The following is a 22,849-nucleotide window of genomic DNA, read 5'->3' on the forward strand; positions in this document are numbered from 1 at the left end:
TTTTTTTTGAGACAAAGTCTTGCTCTTGTCCCCCAGGCTGGAGTGCAGTGGTGCGATCTCAGCTCACTGCAACCTCCGCCTCCCGGGTTCAAGCGATTCTCCTGTGTCAGCCTCCCAAGTAGCTGGTATTACAGGCGCCTGCCATCACGCCCAGCTAATTTTTGTATTTTTAGTAGAGACGGGGTTTCACCATGTTGGCCAGGCTGGTCTCGAACTCGTGACCTCAGGTGATCTGCCCGCCTTGGCCTCCCAAAGCAGGGATTACAGGCATGAGCCACTGCACCTGGCCTTTTTTTTTTTCTTTTCTTTTTTTCTCTTTTTTGAGACAGGGTCTCACTCTGTTGCCCAAGCTGGAGGGCAGTGGTGTGATCTCGGCCCACTGCATCCTTAACCTACTGGGCTCAAGTGATCCTCCCATCTCAGCCTTCCGAGTAACTGGGACTACAGGCATGTGCCACTATGTCCAGCTAATTTTAGTATTTTTCCGTAGAGATGGGGTTTTGCCCTGTTGCTCAGGCTGGTCTCAAACTCCTGGGCTCAAGCCATCCACCTGCATCAGCCTTTCAAAGTGTGGGGATTACAGGTGTGAGCCACTGCACCTAGCCAAAGCTTCCTGTTTCATAAGAGTATAAAATGCTAGAGTATAAAATGCTAGGTTCACTCTAAATTTCATAGTTCTGAAGACATTTCTCTATTGTGTTCTCGTTATAGTATTCTTGAATCTGTTGCCATTGTGTGATACAGTACGTGTAACCAGTTTTTACATATCTCCGGAAACTTTTTAGTGCCTTCTGTATCCCTGAGATCCTGAAATTTCATAATATGGCTTGCTATGGACCTTTTCTTTTTTCCTTTTTTTTTTGAGACGGAGTCTTGCTCTGTTGCCAGGTTTGAGTGCAGTGATGTGATCTCAGCTCACTGCAATCCCCACCTCCCAAGTTCAAGCGATTCTCCTGCCTCAGCCTACCAAGTAGCTGGGACTACAGGGGCGCGCCACCAGGCCTGACAAATTTTTTTGTATTTTTAGTAAAGAAGGGATTTCACCATGTTGGCCAGGATGGTCTCGATCTCCTGACCTTGTGATCTGCCTGCCTCGGCGTCCCAAATTGTTGGGATTACAGGCATGAGCCACCGCACCCAGCCTGGACCTTTTCTTTTTATTGGGACCAATAAGTCTGTAGACTATGTCTTCTAGATAATTTTGTTTTCTTTGTTCCTTCTTTTTCCTGATATTCTTACTATTCAGATGCTGAGCTTATTAGACCAGTGTTTCTGCATTGATCTTTAATTGTCTCCCCCTGCACTCTCCCATTTTCTAGTTAGTCTTTTGTTCTACTTCTTGGGCATTCTTTTACTTTATGCTCTAACCGTTCTATTGAATCTTTCATCTTTTTGAGGTATTTTAAGAATTTTTTAAAGTTTTCATTTGCTCCTGCATTTTCACCACTCCCATGCATTCCTTTTTCCTATTGTTTTGCTCTCTCTTGTTGGAGGCTTCCCTCACATGTGATAGTCCCTGGCTTTCTCTAATTGGAAGCAGGACTTTTGTTAACTGATGATTCTTACTGCAAGGACATTGGAGGCCAAGCCAGCCTTTAATTTAGAAGACCTCAGTCTGTTATCTGGTGGGTCTTGTCTTGTCTTTTCTCTTTTCTTTTTTTCTCCTTTCCTTTCCTTTCCTCCTTCCTTTCCCCTTTCCTTTCTCCTGTCCTGTCCTTTCCTTTGCTTTTCTTTCTGAGAGACTCATTCTGTTATCCATACTGGAGTGCAGTGGCGTGATCTCAGCACCCTCTGCCAAGATGCAACCTCTTCCTCCTGGGTTCAAGTGATTCTTGTGCCTCGGTCTCTTGAGTGGCTGAAATTACAGGTGTGTGCCACCACACCCGGCTAATTTTTTTTTTTTTAGTAGAGACAGGGTTTTGCCGTATTAGCCAAGCTGGTCTCATACTCCTGGCCTCAAGTTCACCCACCTCAGCCTCCCAAAGTGCTGGGATTACAGGTGTGAGCCACTGTGCCCTGCTGGGTGCGTCTTTTCTGAGACTGTTCAGTTTCTTCAGAGAAGAATCTCCCAATTTTCTACCTGGGGAGTATAAGCATGGCTGCTCATTTTCCAGAAGCAGAGTTGGAAAAGGGAGGTGGAGTTCCACTTCTCAGCATGTAGTTTTTTTTCCCATTTCCCAGATTTCAGTCCTACTATTTCTGAGCCCAGAACCTTCTATATTCCTTATAAGATGGGAGGACAGATGGACCTGGGACTGCACCTACATATTTTCAACTGACCTTGCTGGCTTTTGTTTTATGTTTCACTCTACCTTCCAAGGTGCCATGTACCTCTGAGTTTGAAGTCTGCCTTGGGTTCTGTGAGACAAACTAACTTGATCCTGTTCCAGTCACTCTCTGTAGGCACTAAAGTTGTGCTTCCATATCAGTTACCACTCCTTTGTCTTTTTCATCTTTCAAGATTTATTAAAAGTCATCTGCTGTGGCCGGGTGCGGTGGCTCATGCCTGTAATCTCAGCACTTTGGGAGGCTGAGGTGGGAGGATCACTTGAGGCCAGGAGTTCAAGACCAGCCTTGCCAACATGTTGAAACTCCGTTTCTACTAAAAATATAAAAATTAGCCAGGTGTGGTGGTACGCACCTGTAATCCCAGCTGCTCGGGAGGCTGAGGCAGGAGAATCGCTTGAACCTGAGAGGTGGAGGCTGCAGTGAGCCAAGATTGCACCACTGCACTCCAGCCTGGGCAACAGAGCAAGACTCTGTCTCAAAAATAAATAAATAAATTTATAAACTCTGTCTCATAAATAAATAAAATAAATAGAAAAATTATCTGCTGTCAATCCTGTTGCCTGCTCCTGTGTATAACCTTTACTTTATGTCTTTAATTCTAATGAAATTTCAGGAGGGCAAGGAAATAAATTTATGGTCAATCTGCCATGTTTAAGCCAAATTTAGAACCTTTATTTAAAGTGTAAATCTAAGTTTAAATTCAACATAATGATACTAATCCAGACATTTTTTAGTTATACCTATAATAAGCATATTATACTCTTCTACTAAGGCCTTAGGAATTGTATTCAAACTCTGCACCCTGCTATATTGCCCCATTACTGTGCAGCATAGATGGAGGTGTTTCATTAATGCACAAAATGTCAGAAATTTTTAAGTTAATTAAAAGTCATTAATTCTTTTTTTTTTTTTGAGATGGATTCTGTAGTAGCATTTACCTCTTATTTTAAATGGGTTAAAATTAGAGGCAGTAGACACAATGGGAAAAGTCAGTGGATAGGCATAGAAGTTCACCAGGTACTTTATCTTTAAGGTTTCAGTTGTGACTCAGTAGATTACTAAGTATGATTATTTTCTATCTTTGCTATTCTACCTTAAGTCTACTCAGTACCCCTTCCCTTTCTTGTTAAAGATTGTCATTTGTGCAGACTAAATGAAGATGAATGATATATTCTTTGTCCCTGTTTTGTGACTACCTGAAATAACATCTGTGAACTTTCAGTAGTGTTTTGTTGTTTGGATTTTTTTAAAGTATTTATATTTTATATTATTATGTTTGTCAGTAGAGTTTCTTGAGGTTGTAAGTCAGCACTGGTAAGCCTTTAGCCTAAAATAAAGGAAATTGTTGAGTTTTCCAGCAAGATGATGGGGGAATTACCTGTTGCCAGCTATAATTGCTTTGCTCAGAAGCTGAATTCTGCCACCCTCTAGTCTCAAGAGATGTAGGGATACTCTTGATAACAAAAAATTTGGATAGTTGAAAGTTAGTGGTGTGTCTCATGCTATATATTGATTAGCAGAGAAAGGTTTCTTTTTTTTTTTTTTTTTTTGTTTGTGAGACCAAGTCTTGCTCTGTCACCCAGGCTAGAGTGCAGTGGTGCGATCTTGGCTCACTACAACCTTCGCCTCCCGGGTTCAAGCGATTCTCCTGCCTCAGCCTCCCAAGTAGTTGGGATTATGGGAGCCCACCACCACACTTGGCTAAGTTTTGTATTTTTAGTAGAGATAGGGTTTCTCCATGTTGGCCTGGCTGGTCTCGAACTCCTGACCTCAGGTAATCCACCCGCCTTGGCTTTCCAAAGTGCTGGAATTACAGGTGTGAGCCACCGTGCCCAGCCCCACCTTCCACTTTGAATGAATGTATTTGAATGAGTCAATTTTTATTTTTTATACTGTATGTGTTTCTTGAGGCAATAAAAGTGTATACATTAGCACACATACACAGTTAATGTAAACTATATACATTAAATATAATAGCTTAAGAAACATGAGTTTAGATATAGTTGAAAACATTTCTAGGTTGAAGGAGAATTTGGTCCTTCAAATAGTAATACTTTTTAAAAATAGAATACCTGGGACTTTTTGTTAGTAAGAATTAAGTGACTGCAGTAAAAACATCTGAAACAAAATGGTGTTACACTGTATGGATATTTCTGATTATTGACTACTGGCAATTTTTTAATGCATGCATTTTTAAAAGCAATGACTAGACCTTCTCCCTGCCCTGTCTTTCATGTATATGTATGGGATACTGATGGGAGAGTGTGACAACGTGGTAAAAACTATCATATTAATAGGAAGAAGGAAGGCTCATCTGAATTAGTTTTTTTTTATGTGTTAAAATTATTAGTATTCTGTGGTTTTAAAAAAAAAGCTACTGTTACTTTCAGCTATTCAATGACTGGGATTTGGTTACTGACCTTCTTAACATAGTTCAGGCTGTTTCAGTATTTGACTGTTGCACTCTTCCCAAATAAATGGATACTTCTAAAGTGTTTTAAAGATGGTTTATTTTCTAGAGGGCTCAAAAAGTTCATAGTCACCTCCTTGATACAACTGCAGATAAATTCTGCTAATTTGTGTCTGTAGTAGCATTTACCTTCCAAATTGTAACTGATTTAAATAATTTGTCAAACACTTGTTGAACTCCTTAATTTGTCCCCAATTCTGTGCTCAGCAGCCAGAGGTAAGAGGAGGAAGAGTCCTTCCTTCCCTGGAGAAGCTTACTTTCTTGTGAGGGGATACTCCACAAGCAGTTGGTATCATGTAACAAGTGGTGAATTAGATGGGTGAATGTACCAAAAGGGAAATGTTTTTTGGTGCGGCTGCTGGCAAAGGGATCCCAGAAGGTAGATGGGGTCAGGCTTATTGGGATAAGGAGGAAGAACAAGGTAGTCCAGGCAGAGCAGCATGAGTGAGGGAGGCAAGTGCCATGATGCCTGTCAAATAACTTATAGAATGAAATTAATAACATTTTGAAATGGAGAGTGTTCTCTGAGGTTCTCATTTGAATAATGTAATGGCAGTTTTATTTAAATATGAAGTGCAAGTTAAATTCCTAAAGTTGTTTTTGTCATCTTTTTTGTTTGGAATATTAAAGTGTTACTTTTTCTCCTCCACATAAGAAAACAGGCCCTCTCACTGAGGGTGATGGAGCAGCCCTGGCAGACGAAGCCTCTGACTGTGAAACACTTGTTTCTCATACTGTCTCCTGAACTAATACATTTAATATTAGTAACTTAGTAAATGTAGTATTAGGCTTTCATTTACTGCAATAAAATGCTCTTACGCAAATATGATTTAAGGCATTACATTTTACTGTAGTGAAGGAATAATAGACAATCTCAGCTGCTTTTTATTGCTCAAGAAAAAAACAAATCTTATTGTAAACTTTTCCCATTAATTTATACAGGGAATGCATAACAGATGCTTGCCAGGTTTGATTATAGGTACCACAAGAGCAGCATTTCATAACCCATTCCTCAAACAGTCTGTGGGAGAGCCTCCACTGGGTTTCCCATAGAGCTGCACATGATACTACACTCAGGCAGTTCATGGAGTGTAAGAAATATCTTAATGCTTTATCATTTGACATTTTAACCAAGGAAAAACCACACTTTTATAGGTTTAACTTACTGTGACATTTTCTTCTATTTCCCTTCCCCTTCAGGTATCTCCAGGGCAGCTTACTAAAAAGTATAGCTCATGCTCAACAATATTTCTAGATGACAGCACAGTCAGCCAGCCTAATCTTAGAACCACAGTAAAATGGTGAGTACAACTAGGCTGCCAAGGGCTGAGTGACAGACCCCCTTATGCTAAAAGCATCCTAGCCATCCTCGGTAATTTCAGCCATTTGATTGTCCTTTTCAGCAATGGATTTAAGAAATTGGTGTCAACTATATATTGATTTCAAGGATCTAAATATGAATTTTAATTTCCTGTTTTAATCTTAGGCTGCATGGTGGAAGGGAAAGCCAGTTAGTGAAGAAGTAATCCTAGAAAAGTGTAGCTATTTATTTAATGCATTTATGTTAAGACAGTGTTGAACATAATGTGAGAAGGAGAGGTGCTTTTTATTGGATGTTTCTGGAGAAACATTAGTTTGTTATGAGTTACAGGCCTAAAACAATGTGTACTGCTTTGCAAACTACTCTTGGAAGAAGGAACAGCTTGTCCTCTACTGGCACCATAGTGTATCTGCATTTAAATTTTCCCTGTCGTGCATGAGCACCTCTTGGGCACAATCTGAGATGCACTTTCAGAACACCGTAAGATGAACTTTTCAAGTTTATTTAAAAACCAACAACAACAGCAAACAACTCCATTGGGGTTGTCAGGAAACTATTAACATCTCCTTGGATTATGAGCGTTGATTTTCAGAACACAGTTTGGGAAGTGCTGCACTAGAATATTAATGTCCTTATCCCTAATTTTACTTTTTAGTCTAAAAACATAACTAGCTTATAAACTTAATTTTGTTTCTAATGTACTAGTTTTTTTTTTTTAGTTCAATTATCAGTAACTTCTACTTTAAAAGCAGCAAATTTACACTCATAATAATGTCACTTTCCTCTCTCACTTAAAACAATAGTTGAAATCGAATTGTGTTTCAGCACAAACTGGACTCTGACTCTGTCTAAAGTACTGAGCTTTGGCACCTACTGAGTAATCATTCAATGTTTGTATTCAGCCAGGGTCCTAAATCCTTGAGTTAAAAAACCACTCCACTTTGGCTAGAGCCCCTGGCTTCTTTTGAATTCAAAAGGTTCTGATGTTTCTATAAGATTCAAAGTAGTTTTAAAGATTAACCTTGCTCAAACAAGTATAATAGATTTCATGCTTTTTCCCCCCCATTTTAGTCTTAATTTTTAGATGTCTACTTTTGGAAGTACAGTAAATTTTAATTTGTTCTCAGTAAGTTTTAGAAATGATCATTTGGTATATTTCACTACTGGTTAAATAAAGGTTTCACTAGTATGGCAAATTGATTTTTAGGAAAGATTTTGAAAAATGTTTATCATGGCTTAATAGTGCATTATTCTCATGGGATGAGTGAGCCATATCAGAATCACTTATGCAACTTTTTTCAAAATATATGTCTACAAACACATTCATCTCACCTCCACCTTCCCTTGATCTCTAGGCAGTCACAAGCCTTTTAGGAAAATGGAGAAGGCATGTGAGGCAGAATTACACAGACAAGCACATCCCAGATGATTCTGATCTTGACCCTAACTCAGTCATTCCCAAAATTTGCAGCACATTGGAATCATCACCAGGGGAACTTTAAAAACAACCCTCAGGCTGGGCGTGGTGGCTCACACCTGTAATCCTAGCACTTCGGGAGGCCGAGGCGGGTAGATTGCCTGAGCTCAGGAGTTTGAGACCAGCCCGGGCAACACGGTGAAACCCCGTTTCTAGTAAAATACAAAAAAATTAGCCAAGTGTGGTGGCGTGCACCTGTAATCCCAGCTACTTGGGAGGCTGAGACAGAATAGCTTGAATCTGGGAAGCGGAGGTTGCAGTGAGCCGAGATTGTGCCATTTTACTCCAGCCTGGGCGACAGAGCAAGACTCTGTCTCAAAAAAACACAAAACACACAAAAAGACAACAAAAAACACTCCTCATGCCCCAAGTCATACCCAATGCCAATTAAATCAGAATGTCTCAAGTTGGAAGTTAGGCAGTTTTTAAAGCTCCTCAGGTGATTGCAGTGTGCAGAAAGTTTGAGAACCACTGCTTAACTGAATGTAGGAGGATGAACTGCTTCTATTTGGTGGGACCTTGGGCAAGTCAGTTTTAAGCCTTGGTTCCCATATCTGTAAACTGGGTGTTGGATTAAATGTCATGTAAGTTTCCGTGGTCCTTTTCAGCATATAACTTCAAATTCTGTAATGTTAAAATCAATTTGGACATGAAAATGTTTGAAGCACTATAGAAGTATCCATCTTAGATGCTAATGTTACAGACTTTTTAAAAAAGTGCTAACATTGTATGGACTTAAAATTCAGATTTGCCTTCCCTCAATTATTTTGAGCCTCAGTTTAGAGACTGAGGGCAAATGGAAGCATATAACTTACCTAAGACAACTCCTTGTTTCCTGATACACAACATCTGTGGGTAATTTAGGAATACAGTAACATATATCTGAAAAGTCGTGTCTGTTCACTAATATTTTATTTAAACCAATGTGGAAATACTTGCCATTAATATTACACTTTGTAGTTTTATGCTGCATTGTTAGCACTGCTTATTTCAGGATAGCTACACCTATCATTGGTTTTGTGTGCACTTATTTACTAATAAATTTTCTACTAATGATGCAAAATTGATCATAAATGATTTTATTTGGTATAAAACACTTTTATTTAAGGGGAAATAATGGAAAATGGGTGGGTAGATGATAGTTAATTAAATCAACTGAAATGCAGAGCCTAACAGCTTAAAAAGCAAAAAATAAAAATAACCAAAAAACCAAATAGTTTAAATTTAAGCATGTATACAAATAGGTAGAACTTGTATAAGATGAAAGGTTCTATGGGCAGAAGAGCAAATGGGGATATATGTAATTATTTATATATTATAATAGTCAACAGAAACATGTATTTTAACAGCATATTACTGGGTTTTTTTTTTTTTTTTTTTTTTTGGAGACAGAGTCTCGCTCTTTCGCCCAGGCTGGAGTGCAGTGGCACGATCTCGGCTCACTGCAAGCTCTGCCTCCCGGGTTCACGCCATTCTCCTGCCTCAGCCTCCTGAGTAGCTGGGAATACAGGCGCCCGCCACCACGCCCGGCTAATTTTTTGTATTTTTGGTAGAGACGGGGTTTCACCGTGTTAGCCAGGATGGTCTCAATCTCCTGACCTCGTGATCCACCTGCCTCGGCCTCCCAAAGTGCTGGGATTACAGGCGTGAGCCACTGCGCCCAGCCTTACTTAGCATTTTGGTTCGTGTATTTTTGCTGAAAGGAGCTAAAACAAGGGGAAAGTACCCATTTGGTACTGTTCTGAACTAGAGGATTTCAGGGCTGCTAGGAGGATTCCTCCCCTCCCTCATTTAAAAAATGTCTTCGGGCCTAACAAATGTTTAAATCAGTTGTTAAAAATAATTTTTTTTCCTTCACAGTGTGACCTTAGCAATATATTACCACATAAAGAACAGGTGAGCTCCTTTAAAACCTGTCTTGTTATTCCAGCTAATTACTTTGCATGATATCAAGTTCAGTATTAGGTCATAACTATAGACATCATAAGCTATAGAGTGCTATTACAGTATTGAACTGAATCATTTGTGGTTTTTCTGGTCCCCAAGACAGTTTCAACTGTTAAATTACTGAGGATCCCAATGAGTATTTGTTTATGTTGGTTATATTGATATTTATTGCATTAGAAATTGAAATTGAGAATTAAAAAAAAAAACCCTATATTTAGTTTCAGTTTCTCAACGTTGGCACTGTTGATATTTTGAGCTAGATAAGTCTTTGTTGTGGGGACTGTCCTGTGTATTGTAGGATATTTAACAGCTGTCCCAGGTTGTGACAACAAAAATATAACCCCTGACTGAGAATCATATTGTTAACATAAATAATATTTTTTCATGAAAAATAACTCTCTTTTACAACAACAAAGTTGAGTAAAATGTGTGTCATGTATTTATATTTTTGCAACTCTCTAGTGTCCAGCTTAACAGAAAACAGCTGGATTCTCATCTCTGTCTTTGCAATTAGTTTTTTTTTTTTTAATTTCAACTTTTATTTTAGATACATTGAGTACATGTGTAGGTTTATTACATGGCTAATAGTGCACCCTGGTAGTGAGCTGTAATTTGTTTTGAAGAAGTGATAAGAAGATGACCTAGCCTCATGCAAATATATAGTTGGTAAAAGGTATACTTTTAAAGCTTTCAGATGGTTGTGGGTATTGTTTTTTAGTTTATTTTTATTTATTTGTTTTTTTTTTGAGACGAAGTCTTGTCTGTTGCCCAGGTTGGAGTGCAGTGGCACGATCTCGGCTCACTGCAACCTCCACTTCCCAAGTTCAAGCGATTCTCCTGCCTCGGGCTCCCGAGTAGGTGGGGTTACAGGCGCATGCCACCTCACCTGGCTAATTTTTGTATTTTTAGTAGAGATGGAGTTTTGCCATGTTGACCAGGCTGGTCTTGAACTCCTGACCTCAGGTGATCCACCCGCCTCAGCCTCCCAAAGTGCTGGGATTACAGGCATGAGCCACCATACCCGGCCAGAATTCTTTAATACTACCCAACACTTCACAAGTGCTAGTTTCTTAAAATGGTTAGAGTGGAATTTTGTGTATCAATAAATTTTTTATTAGTACTCACTCATCTGTCTTGTACAATAAATGTATCATTTCCCCTTACTTGGTTTTCTAATATTATGCATTGGTTATATGGAAAATATTGGTTCACATTTCTTTTTTCTTTTTTTTGAGACAGAGTCTCATTCTATCACCCAGGCTGGAGTGCAGTGGTGCAGTCTCAGCTCACTGCAACCTCCACCTCCCGGGTTCAAGCGATTCTCCTGTCTCAACCTCCCAAGTAGCTGAGATTACAAGTACACACCACCATACCCAGCTAATTTTTTGTATTTTTAGTAGAGACAGAGTTTCACCATGTTGCCCAGGCTGGTCTCGAATTCCTGAGCTCGGGCAATCCGCACACCTCAGCCTCCCAAAGTGCTAGGATTACAGGCGTGAGCCACCACGCCCAGCCTGGCTCACATTTCTTGACAGTGTCAAAAGCTCACTTTTGTTAGTATCACCACCAATTGCATTAAAAAATCTTTAAGTATTGAGAAGCTGTTAAACTCACATAATAAGGTACAAGTTTCTCCAAGTCCTGATTTTTAGTTTGAAAGCTTGAATTTTATCATTGCAACAAATAGTGTTATTTTCTTGAAGTGACAGGCTTCATTTTTTAAAAACTTTTTATTTATTTATCTTTTGAGACTGAGTCTCACTCTGTTGCCCAGGCTAGAGTGCACTGGTGCCATCTTCGCTCACTGTAACCTCTGCCTTCCGGGTTCAAGTGATTCTTCTGCCTCAGCCTCCTGAGTAGCTGGGACTGCGGGCGCCTGTCACCATGCCTGGCTAATTTTTGTATTAGTAGAGATGGGGTTGCACCCGTTGGCCAGGCTGGTCTCGAACTCCTGACCTCAAGTGATCCACCCGCCTCAGCCTTCCAAAGTGCTGGGATTATAGTCATGAGCCACCACACCAGGCCACTTCTTTCATTTTTGAGAATGATAGTTGTACTTTCAAGTAAAAATGATATTCTGTGAAAAAAAAATGGCTTGTTTAGCTCACAATTAAAACACAAGTACTTTTCCTTAACACAACTATACCTCGATATGCAGAATTACTTTATGTGAACTTTCTGCTTACTCCAGAATAGTGAAAAGAAAGGTCAAGATTTAATAATACCATTAATTTTTACTGCTTCAGCAAGGATATTCGTGACTGAAGCAGGTGTTTTTCTTAAACTGCAAGAAGCAGTAAACAGTAGCATAACTACTAGTATAATTTGGTAGCACTGCCTTGATTCATGCTGAGAAGCCAGCAGTTTACCCACTTTTGCTGTTATACACTCATTACAAATGTCATACAGTCAAAAAGCAAGCAATATCTTAGTATTCTTTTTTTTAAATTATTTTTATTTCTAAATTTTCAATCAGCTTTCTCAGGTTGAATAAGTATTCTTATAAGAACAGTTTTGACCTCAAGGACCTCTTGGAAAAGGCTCTAGAGGGTCTCCAGAAGTCCACAGACCACACTTGGAGAACCACTGGTTTTATTAAATGAGCACAATGTATTAGTTTTATAAACTTGTAAAGATTATCAAAGACTCGTCTCTTTTAAAATAAAAAGGCAATAAGGTTTTTAACTCATCAAACTACTTAAACAAATACATATCAAGAATGTAATACAGAGAACTAGAGAGGAAGAGGCTGGGAAATCTGAATCTCATTCACAGTCATTAAAGTTCTAAAGATTTTATTGCCCACCACTACTGCTGTGTAAAATGTTCTTGAGTTCCAGTGAGGGGTTAGAAGAGTGAAAATATACTTTATTACCTTTGCCTGTTAGGGAGGGCCAATACTTAAAGGCAATTCTGAATCGTCATTGTAGAAAAGACTTCACAGTATAGAACCTCATGTGCTGAGTAAAAAGAGGTCAGGAAATCCTTTGAAGGCTGGGATGCAGGAGAAGAATTTGTACAACTCTTTGCTTTGGTGAAGCAAACACCAAAGCAAACAGGAGGCATCTCCCGCCACCCCCAGCAGACATTTTACTCAGATATTAACAATTCCTGAATTAACTTCTTCAATGCATATTCTTATTTTATAGAGATGCAAATAGATCCCTGGATATTTTTGATGAGAGATCACATCCACTTACAGTAAGTGTCACTTTTTTTGAGGTAGTATTTTTCTCTCATAGAGTTGTGTTTATTTCATGCTGATATTTATAAATAGTCCTAACAAGTATACATGATCTCTATGAAGATAATTAGAAAACAATTTAAATCAATTAAAATGGTGTCAACATTTAAAAATTCACTTCCTCAGGTTTATGATAGCCGCTCGTGGCTAATGCTTGTCTTGGACAGTGAAGCCTTTGAGCCTGATGGTTACAGGAAACTAAAAATATTTTTTCAGGCCGGGTGTGGTGGCTCACACCTGTAATCTCAGCACTTTGGGAGGCCAAGGCAGGCGGATCACGAGGTCAGGAGATCGAGACCATCCTGGCTAACACAGTGAAACCCCATCTCTACTAAAAATACAAAAAATTAGCCAGGCACGGTGGCAGGCGCCTGTAGTCCCAGCTACTCGGGAGGCTGAGGCAGGAGAATGGCGTGAACCCGGAAGGCGGAGCTTGCAGTGAGCCAAGATTGCTCCACTGCACTCCAGCCTGGGCGACAGAGTGAGACTCCATCTCAAAAAAAAAAAAAAAAAAAAATGTTTTTCAAAGTGTATTTAAGAGAATCCTGACATATGATTAGTAAGACTTTTGAGCCTACAAGTAGTTTACATTTTGATAGAATTCTGTGGATAGAAAGTGGAAAGGAACATAAAAATTTTCTGAGTTGTGCCTGTATTTTTCCTTAATGATAAATGGTGATGAGTATTGAATCATTATGATATTTTAAGATCCAATTGTTTATATTTTAAAAACTAAAAGTCATGTCACTCAACCAGAATTATTTTAAGGGGTACATGGGCTCAAACGTCAACACTGCTGGTCTTAGGAGTACTTAGGCCGGCTGGGCATGGTGGCTCACACCTGTAATCCCAGGTCTTTGGGAGGCCGAGGTGGGCAGATCATGAGGTCAGGAGTTTGAGACCAGCCTGGCCAGCATGGTGAAACCCTGCCTCTGTTAAAAATACAAAAAATTAGCCGGACATGGTAGTGCACGCCTGTAATCCCAGCTACTCAGGAGGCTGAGGCAGGAGAATCACTTGAACCTGGGAGGCGGAGGTGCAGTGAGCCGAGATTGTGCTACCGCACTCCAGCCTGGGCAACAAAGCAAGACTGGGTCTCAAAAAAAAAAAAAAAAAAAAAAGAAGTGCCTAGGCCGGGCGTGGTGTCTCACGCCTATAATCCCAGCACTTTGGGAGGCCGAGGCAGGTGGATTGCCTGAGGTGAGGAGTTTGAGACCAGCCTGACCAACATGTTGAAACCCCGTCTCTACTAAAAATACAAAAACTAGCTGGGCGTGGTGGCGGGTGCCTGTAATCCTAGCTACTCAGGAGGCTGAGGCAGGAGAATCGCTTGAACCCGGGGGGTAGAGGTTGCAGTGAGCCAAGATCATGCCATTGCACTCCAGCCTGGGCAATAAGAGTGAAACTCAGTCTCAAAAAAAAAAAACTTAAAATTTTTTTCTTCAGTGGATACTAACATTGCATCTTTTCTTCTTTCAGCGAGAAAAAGTTCCAGAGGAGTACTTTAAGCATGATCCTGAGCACAAATTTATTTACAGATTTGTTCGTACTCTTTTTAGTGCTGCACAGCTAACAGCTGAATGTGCAATAGTAACTTTGGTAAGATATTTCTCATTTATAAAGTGTCTTTAGAAATTAGTCTTGTACACAGGGTATGGTCCTATTTTTCAAATAAAAATAGGTTCCTGAAATTATCATCAGAACTTTAAGAGGAACCTATGAAAGAAACGTAAATACATACATTCGCGTTTAATCATCATTATGGTTGAACATGTTTCCATTGCTTTTCTCATCACAGAACAGTTGCTACAAAAGGCAGCCGGGAGATTTCTGGTTTCTCCCCCTACCCATCAATGCACATGTACACATTCAGTGTGTACACATACAAGGCATGGTGGCAGGGCTGGGGGTGATGGGGAGTGGTAACAAAACTATGTGGTTCAGAGCCAGACACTGATTCCAGTGTAGGTCTAAGCCAAGTCCCAGGCTTTATTCCCCAGGTATTTCCGATGTGTGTTGTGATTGAGAACTATTGCCCTAAATTCTTTGTTCCTTGGATGATGGGTTTTAATCATCTCTGCCTACCTCTTGTGCCTGCTCGTGATGTTGCCCAGCAATGTGGTACCAGTAATACTTGGACAAAGGCTTTGCTGGTTAGCTTACTAAGCTATAGCTGTGTCCTTAACTTTATGTCCTTCATGCAGAATTCCTATGGTAAGGTTTTATCATTGAATAATAAATCCTATTTAAGTGGTTAGGATTGTTTTACTCCTCCCCATAGCAAACCTATAGAGGAAGGTCAACTGCATGGCCTGGAGGGAAAGAATACTTAGGTCAGTACCTACTCCTTTAGCATCCAACTGGAATTTAGGAGAGAAGGCTTCTGTGCACTTGAATAGAAGCCCCTCAGTGGGTACTGGATCAGACTTAGGCCTTTTCATGGAGCTGTAAGCCATTTGGAACACTTAGCACATACTGTAGAGAAGCAGGAGTGGTGCTTCCAGATGTAGAGAGACAGGTGATACAGGAGGGAAAGCTGTATAGGAAGAGGGGGAGTTCATCTTAGATGGTTTAAGCTCTGTGTGCCTGTGAGGTAGCAGTGGCAGTGTCCAGTAATCATTTGAGTGTACTGGACTGGAGCATGAATCTGAGCTTAGAGATAAGGAATGAAGAGTTATAGTAGCTGTTCAAATACAGAGAAAGGTTGCAGCATGAAAGTGGAGAAGCTAGGCATGGTAGTGCACACCTGTAGTCCCTGTTGCTGGGGAGGCTGAGGTGGGAGGATCACTTGAGTGCAGTAGTCTTGAGTCCAGCTTGGGCAACATAGCAAGACCCCCATCTTTCAAAAAAGAGAAGAAAGTGGATAGAAGATAGATCTCTAAAGACTGTTAGCGTTTGAGGGACAAGCTCCCAGATGGTGTGGAAGGAGGAAACCCAGAAGGTAATAAAGAACAGAGATCAAGATAAGAGAGGCTGTGGTCCCAGTGTTAAATGCTGCCAAGAAGTTTCTGATTCTGTAAATATTCACTGGATGCCTACTCTGTGCCACTATTCTTGTTTTTTGTTTTTGTTTTTGTTTTGTTTTGTTTTAATTTTTTAGTAGAACTAGAGTCTAGCTATGTTGCCCAGGCTGGTCTCAGAACTGACCTCAGGCGATCCTGCCAGAGTGTTGGGATTACAGACGTGAGCTACCAAATGCTAGAGTAGAGGAGAGGCAGATTGAACAAAGTTCTTGCCTTTATGAGCTTATGTTCTAGTGAGGAAGACATTTTTTCAGGTAGTGGTAAGTAGCGAGAAGATGAAGCAGCATAAAGGGATACAGAGTGACAGGAGGGGCTCACTATTTCAGATAGAATGATCAGGAAGAACCTCTCTAGAGGTGACATTTGAGCAGTGACCTGATCAAAGCAGGAAAGTAAAGAGTGCCGGCATTACAGGCAGCCAGACAAGTGCCAAGACAGGAACATTTTGTGTGTGTGTGTGTGTGTGTGTGTGTGTTCAAGGAACAAGCAGCAAGGTGTCCAGTGTGGTTGGAGTGCGTTGGAAAGAGTGGAGGAGGTGAGGTCACATGGGCAATGCCACATATAACTCATAGGGCCTTTTGGCTTGCAGGCCATAGGAAGGTTTTTTTTGTTTTGTTTTTGAGACGCGGAGTCTTGCTATGTCACCCAGGCTGGAGTGCAGTGGCTCAATCTTGGCTCACTGCAACCTCCACCTCCCAGGTTCAAGCAATTCTCCCTGCCTCAGCCTCCCAAGTACCTGGGCTTACCAGTGCCCGTCACCACGCCTAATTTTTTTTTTTTTTTTTAAGTAGAGACCGGGCTTTGCCATGTTGGCCAGGCTGGTCTTGAACTCCTGACCTCAGGTGATCCGCCTACTTTGGCCTCCCGAAGTGCTGGGATTACAAGTGTGAGCCACTGCGCCTGGCCAGGAAGAAGTTTTTATTCCAGTTTGATGGGTACTTTGGGTAGATTTTGAGCAGGGGAGTGAAGTGCTCTTAATTTAAGAAGTTATGCTGATGACTTGAAGAGAGTAGACCATAATTGGCAGAATAGAGGCAGAGAAGAGAGTTAAGAAGCAACGAGGGTGATACAGGTGAGCAGTGACAAATGGCAGCTCAGAATCAAAAGCGAGCAGCTTACCAGTGAAGGTGGACATAGCAGGAATTGTGCACAGTCTGGTGTGGGGTAACTTGAATGTAGGTGTTTGGCCTCAGCAACTAGGTGAATGGAAATACCCTGTACAATATTAGGGAAGACTTGGGGAGTGGAGCGGTGGGATGAAGAGCTCTGGCTTGTAAGTGTGAAGACTCTGGGGACCTTGGCAAGAGGAGTCTCAGGAGAGTGACAGCAGCAAGGGACAAACAGGAGTGGGTTAAGGAGAGATGGGACATGAGAAGCTGACACCAGGACATGATGCTTTGAGCAAATGAGAGGACACATCCGGGGAGTTGTGGGGAGGGGGATGGGAACAAAGGAAACACATTGGGGAAAATCTCTGGCAGAGAAGGAGAAAGCCTTCAAAAAGACGCAGTTGTGGGGACAGTGTTCTGCACAAGTGGGATGGGATCAACTGCACTGATGGAGTTGGCTTTAGTGGGAAGAAAAGAACTCTTACACTGACACAGGAGGGCAAGTGGTATCAGTGAGCATCAGCACATCACCAGCTTACCCGTAAAGGCAACAGGAAGTTGAGGGATTGTCTATGTTGTTTCCCTGTTGTCTAATTATTCCCATTGAGATTTGAACCCTGTGAAAGAGGTTCATTCTTAGGATACTGAGAGTGCAGAATTTGGGGGAAAGGGACCAGAATCTCTCTTAAGAACATGTCATTTTCAGTACCCCTTTTTGAAAACACAGTTGAGTTTGGAGAACACTGCCAGATCTGATATGCCTATCTGATAACCTTCAGACAGTAAATAAGCTCTGTTAAAATGAACTTTTTTCAGGCTTGGCGCAGTGGCTCATGCCTGTAATCCCAGCACTTTGGGAGGCTGAGGTGGGCAGATCAGTTGAGGCCGGAGTTTGAGACCAGCCTGGCCAACGTGGTGAAACCCCATCTCTACTAAAAATACAAAAATTAGCCAGGCATGCTGGCGGGTGCTCAGCTACTTGGGAGGCTGAGGCAGGAGAATCCCTTGAACCCAGGGGGCAGAGGTTGCAATGAGCCAAGATTGCATCACTGCACTCCAGCCTAAAAAGATTTCTTTTTGTCTTGATACAGAGTTCAAACAGCATATAGACATACTCTTCCACAGAGAACCCTTTGAGGTAACAGCAAATTACAGCTTACCTCTGAAATCTTTACTCAGCTGTTCACTTTGCTCAGTTCTTTGAAGGATGTTTGGTAGATGTAAAATAATTCATGAAATTGTCTCAAAAACTGCTTGGCAGGTTTAGAGGAATACCAGGGGTCCAGAGACATCCTTTTGTCCATCTGTGTTCCTTGTGAAGGCACTGAATATGGGGAATATTTTACAGCCCTAAAGACCTGTCATGCTGGTCTGCACAGCAGCCACTGGGTGGCTCTCTTGACCAGCAGTTCTTCAAGCTAGTGCCACCAAAGGGTTAGTTACTGTGAAAAGGAGAAGGTAAAAATGTGCTCAGTATTACTTGGGTTTTACATATTTGAGCATAATATAACTACCTGTAAAATTACTATCTGCCATCCAGGTATGATACATTGTACCTGGTAGGCACTCAGTATTTATTGAACAACTCTATTATGAGTGTGGAGGTGATAAGAGTGCCTCTCTTGATGATGCTCTTTGCTGAGATGTCCAATCATTCCTGTGACTGGGTGGGAAATGTATATGGGCAGAGTAGGCAGCAGAGATATCTGACCTACAACTGTGATTTAGTGTCTTGCTTTGGCTGACTAAGCAAAGTCTCTGTAGAACATAAGAATAAAAGGCACTTATTTTCTGGTCAAAAACAAAATAAATTTGTCAGTCATGAATTCTTATCAAAGCATTTCGGGGCCGGGCACGGTGGCTCACACCTGTAATCCCAACACTTTGGGAGGATCGGGTGGATCACCTGAGATCAGGAGTTCGAGACCAACCTGACCAAAATGGAGAAACCCCGTCTCTACTAAAAATACAAAAACTAGCCAGGCATGGTGGCGCATGCCTGTAATCCCACCTAGTTGGGAGGCCGAGGCAGGAGAATCGCTTGAGCCTGGGAGGCGGAGGTTCTGTGAGCCGAGATCGCGCCATTGCACTACAGCCTGGGCAACAAGAGTGAAACTCCGTCTCAAAAAAAAAAAAAAGCTTATCAAAGCATTTAAACTGAACTAAAATCAAAGACCAGTGCTCTATTTTACAGGTTTACTTAGAAAGGCTTTTAACTTATGCTGAAATTGACATTTGTCCCACCAACTGGAAAAGGATTGTTCTGGGAGCCATTCTTCTTGCCTCCAAGGTTTGGGACGATCAGGCTGTATGGAATGTGGACTACTGCCAGATCCTCAAGGACATTACAGTTGAGGACATGTGAGTTTGTAAGGTTTTGATGAACTTTCTAACTATTTTCTAGTATCTTATTCTTATAAAGTTAACAATTTAAGGAATATTTTTAAAGGTTACATTATGCAGATAATGGAAATAGGCATAGGACTATATCTATCTTTAGTATAACAGTTCACAACAGAGCAAGACTCTGTCTCAAAAAAAAAAACTAACTTCATATTTTCCATCATTACTTGTTAGGTTTTGATGTGTAATAATCTGCTTGATAAATTGAAAAATATTTTTTGGGTGGTTTTTGGCAAAAATCTTACAAGTATACTACCAGAACAACATAGCACAGTAAATATCTTTATTTTATTTTATTTTTTAATTTTTTTTGAGATGGAGTCTTGCTCTGTTGCCTAGGCTGGAGTGCAGTGACGCAGTCTCGGCTCACTGCAAGCTCCACCTCCCAGGTTCAAGCAATTCTCCTGCCTCAGCTTCCTGAGTAGCTGGAATTACAGTGGGATTACAGGCATGCGCCACAACGCCTGGCTAATTGTTGTATTTTTAGTAGAGACGAGGTTTCACTGTGTTGGTCAGGCTGGTCTTGAACTCCTGACCTTGTGATCGCCCGCCTCCGTCTCCCAAAGAGCTGGGATTACAGGCATGAACCACTGCGCCTGGCCTCTTTATGGCTTTTAAAAAGTTATCTGCCAGTTCAAGCTCCTTTCTCTTTTTCATTCATTCATTCATTCATTCATTTATATTTTTTCATGTGACCAGTAGGGTATAAACAGCCCTTAAGGGCATATGTCTGGCCTTTGAAATAATTGTTTGGCCACTATTAAGGTCTTAGGGCCTCTGGACTATTGAGAAGTTACAAAGCTTCAACCTGAGTCACACATTGTATATTTGCTTTTGCTAGTCTTTCCACGTTTTATCTGAAGGTCTGTTTTTACAGAAGCCTTGAGATATGAAGATCCCTGTGCCCCTGACCCCTCCCCATTAGGAGTGTTTTTTGTATTTAGAAATTGGTCTCATGAGTTAGGAAGCTCCAGCGTTCCCCTCAGGCGGTCTGAGAAGCACTGCTGGGGCATCACCCAATGCTCACCACACTCGAGAGGCTCCCTGGGCACTCGGACAACCACAGCACCACTTTGGGGGCCTTGAGTTACCTATGAGAGTGCAAGGATCCTTGCTGAGTCATGGAGTTCCTCACAGATGGCACCAATATGACCCTGAAACAGCAGTTTCATCAGGGTTCCTTCCAGGCTGGCCTTGTGACGGCCGTGAAGGGAAGGGCCTTGGAGCTTGGTAGGCAGGCTAAGCCAGGGAGGCATTTCCAGCAAAGGCTGTTAGGGTGCCCACCAGACAGTGAGAATGGCTTTGTGGGTAGCATTTAGAAAAATATGAAGGAGCACTTCTTGATGATGTTGAGCAGCAGAGGAAGATCAAGGTCATGACAGGCAGTGGCAAGAGTTTGTTTTTATTGCCTTTGCCCATTACTCCATATGACTGTCATTCAGAATTACCATGCCATATATTCACAACTGAAGTGAGGATACTTGTGACTAAAAAGGAACCAGTAATTGTGGTAGCTGTTGAAGTGGCTTTTGGTGAAGTTGACCACTTTACTGTTTACCGAACAGCCCTAGTGATACTGCTGGTAGCCGTTTTAGCAAAGGGTGTGACAGCAAATGAATTTGAAACAAATGGAAGTACTTTTGGAAATTGCAGAAACTAAAGTGACTTTGATCACTGCTGTCATCAGTCTGCAAACTGGTTTCTTGAAGGAAGCAAAATTTATTATTATGAACACTTAGTCCTACCATGATGGCAGCTAAAATGTTCTCAAAACCTGCAACTGAACTGACTGGGGCTCTAGTTCAAGATACAGTATCAGAGAACATGCAGGGAAATGTGCAGGTTTCTACAGATGTAAGCTTCAGGAGCAGCAGTGGCAGGGGCCAGCTCCAAGAAGACCAGTTCTAAATAGTGCTGTTTGTGTATGCCCAGGGAAGCACCAGGAGCTATGCTACAAAACAGGCTGCTTTTGTTTATGATCTTTGGAAAGCATTTCAACAAACTGTTTAATATACATTTGTCTCATCCCCCTGCTGTTGACTATTTGTAGTGGTCTCATTTTGAGTCTAAATTGAAACAATTTTAAATTGGTGTCTATCAGGTTTTTCTTAAAAATTTTTAACATCTACATGTCCTGTTAGAATATATTTCCCTTTAAAAGAATAAGTTAAACTGAGCAGCTGCTATTCAGACGGTTTGCTGTGCCTGTATGCTATTCAGCCACCTAGCCATTTAAAAAACAACAAAAAACCTAGAAGATGCATATTCTGTAAGCATAATGCTTTTCTTCAGTGATTAAACCTCTATTAATATGTGTGTTAATCCTATGAAGTACTATATTTCTACACAGTTAAAATGTGTTAGTGGAAAAAATATAAAAGGGATTGTGAAGTGCATTTATTGCTGTAGTAAATTAAGTCCTGGTTAGCTGATTATCAAAACATTATCTGATTTACATTTCTATAGGCTTGTGGACATATGAACAGGAAATTAATTTTGGAAGTAGGTTCAGTTGGGTTTTTAAGCTCAGCAAATGAGAAAACCACATCTCTGCTCATATTAACTGCTCTCCGTACAGGAGATCATCAAGCATTTGTTGACTTAGCCAGTGGATAAAATATTAAAACTTTAAAACCAAGAAACCAAATATGTTGTTTAGGTATTTATCATTTTTATACAGTTAACTCCTTATAGGGATTACTGTGAAAGTGGTTAAGATTTTCTCTAGTTCTATGTTTATTTGCTTAAGCATTTGGCAAGGGCAGCTGTGTGGTGATGTGGCCGACTACTACTCCCAGCCCTTTCCTCTCCCACTGCATTCAGCTCACTCCTACATTCTGTTCTGACCAGGATGGTAGATACTGAGCACCTCAGGGTTTCATTCCCAACTCAGAAGAAACACTGAGTTTTTAAGTCCGGTGACCTACCATAAGTCATATCATAAAATGGGTTTAGTCTAGCCAAGACATCCACCTTTGATCTTTCTGCCTTCCAAAGTTTAAAGAGCATCCTCACCCTGTCATAGTGACAATTTCTCACCTTCATAATATTAAAGTGAGCAGAAACTTGCATTATGCCCTTTGACATAGCCTCATGCGCTGGGACAGGGGGAGGGGATTCCCTTCCCCTGTAATGTAGCTTGCTTATTTATTTATTTGAGATGAATCCTTGTTGCCTCAAGAGTTTTTCCCCCTCAGAGATAATAGCAGTGGCTCTCGATGGATCCATTTGTTGCCGTGGTGATATGCCCACTCCTTTTGTTGGTGCTTCTCTACTTCAATAAGCCCCTTCCTGTTATCAGCCTGGTGAAAATGTCTGCAAGTTCTTCAGAGCTAATAAACAGCATACATCATTCCTTTCATCTGATCACTATAGTGGGGCCTTGTGAGTGAGCGTGAAGTATGAATTGTACAGCTGCACTAATGGAACTCTGAAGAATGAGGCCCGAGTCAGCAGCACAAGTGCATCAGAGGCCGTAACCTTCAACCTTCATCCCAGTTCCAGAGTGCTGGGATGCAGAAAGGACCACAAGTAAATGTACCTTGTGTGAACATTAGTTATGTTAA

At 41.1% G+C, this 22,849-nt stretch overlaps 1 protein-coding gene across 3 annotated transcripts in view; it reads left to right on the top strand.

The window, feature by feature from the left end:
* Positions 1-22,849, top strand: part of CCNYL1 (cyclin Y like 1) — a 47,018-nt gene that overhangs the window by 18,813 nt on the left and 5,356 nt on the right. Inside the window, exons 4-8 of one of the 3 annotated variants that reach the window (XM_009238043.3) lie at positions 5,960-6,060; positions 9,418-9,453; positions 12,654-12,705; positions 14,228-14,347; positions 19,075-19,241. In XM_009238043.3, coding sequence (XP_009236318.1) covers positions 5,960-6,060; positions 9,418-9,453; positions 12,654-12,705; positions 14,228-14,347; positions 19,075-19,241 — 476 coding nt within the window. The remainder of the gene's footprint in view (positions 1-5,959; positions 6,061-9,417; positions 9,454-12,653; positions 12,706-14,227; positions 14,348-19,074; positions 19,242-22,849) is intronic. The other 2 variants (XM_009238044.3, XM_054549711.2) reach the window with 2 other exon arrangements.

Source organism: Pongo abelii, chromosome 11 (assembly GCF_028885655.2).
Source record: "Pongo abelii isolate AG06213 chromosome 11, NHGRI_mPonAbe1-v2.0_pri, whole genome shotgun sequence".
Taxonomy (NCBI): Eukaryota; Metazoa; Chordata; class Mammalia; order Primates; family Hominidae; genus Pongo; species Pongo abelii.